Genomic DNA, 1,229 nt, shown 5'->3' with positions numbered 1-1,229 from the left:
GCCTCCCAAGTAGCTGGGACTGTAGGCACCTGCCACAATGTCCGGCTGTTTTTGGTTGCAGTTGTCGTTGTTTGGCAGGCCCGGGCTGGATTCGAGCCTGCCAGCTCTGGTATATGTGGCTGGTACCTTAGCCGCTTGAGCTACAGGCACAGAGCCAATATTACATAACATTTTAAAGTAAAAAACAATTTGGTATTCTTGAGGTAATAAACCCTGACTGACCATATGAAAGATTTCAGAAATACTGTTTGTTAGAAATTCTTGCCTGCTTTCTGGTTAAAATAATTTATTGAAATGGTTTGCTCCTTTCTCAAATTGCAATTGATTTAATTTATTGATTCAATGCTTAAGGGTTTGAAATTAGCTCAATTTAAAGTTTCTTATTTCTGATAAAAATGGGATTTAATTATAATTTATTTGGGTGTTTGAAACTAGGGTATAGTAGTCTTTCTATTCCCCAAAAGAAGTTTTAAGTAAAAAATTTTATTTTTCAAATCTTCCCTAATTGTATGATGAGAGAATTGGTTACTATAAAGGTAGAAGTTTTCATTGTGCAAATTATGCCATACATATTTCAGGTATCTGTTTCATGTGGAATACCTGACTTCAGATCAAGAGATGGTATTTATGCTCGCCTAGCAGTTGACTTCCCAGATCTTCCAGATCCTCAAGCAATGTTTGATATTGAGTATTTCAGAAAAGATCCAAGACCATTCTTCAAATTTGCAAAGGTATTACAAAGTCTTCTAGTTGTTTTTTCAACCTTCTCATAAAAAAAACATTTTGTTCATGTTGAACATGAGGCCTCATGTGTGAGGCCTTTTAAGCTTACCATTCATTGTTTACTAAACTGGGTGCTGCTACTATGGTGGAGTAAGATTAGTTCTTACAGTTAGAATTCCTTCTCAGATAGGACCATTATCTGCTTTTCTTTATTTTCTGATTGAGCTTATTTTCAGAGTTCATATTTATTTTATTTCATTTATTATTATTTTTTTTTGCATTTTTTGGCCATGGCTGGGTTTGAACCCACCACCTCCGGCATATGGGGCCAGTGCCCTACTGCTTTGAGCTGCAGGCATCGCCCTTTTTTAATTTTTTTATTTGCATTTCATTTATGGTCTTTATCTTGTCAGGGCTTTTTTTTTTTTTTTTTATTAAAAGAGGTTTACAGACCATATAAAAATAATGTAACTCCATTTGTAGTAGTATTTTTTGTGGGTCATAGG

At 34.9% G+C, this 1,229-nt stretch overlaps 1 protein-coding gene across 2 annotated transcripts in view; it reads left to right on the top strand.

Moving 5' to 3' along the window:
- SIRT1 (sirtuin 1) overlaps positions 1-1,229 on the top strand; it is a 29,232-nt gene that overhangs the window by 5,693 nt on the left and 22,310 nt on the right. For both annotated transcript variants that reach the window (XM_003783620.1, XM_012801448.2), the window contains one exon: positions 579-731. In XM_003783620.1, the coding sequence (XP_003783668.1) occupies positions 579-731 (153 nt within the window). The remainder of the gene's footprint in view (positions 1-578; positions 732-1,229) is intronic.

The sequence above is a fragment of the Otolemur garnettii genome, unplaced genomic scaffold (assembly GCF_000181295.1).
Source record: "Otolemur garnettii isolate 467f Iridium unplaced genomic scaffold, OtoGar3 scaffold00008, whole genome shotgun sequence".
NCBI classification, from domain to species: domain Eukaryota; kingdom Metazoa; phylum Chordata; class Mammalia; order Primates; family Galagidae; genus Otolemur; species Otolemur garnettii.
This window is presented reverse-complemented; position numbering and strand designations above follow the sequence as displayed.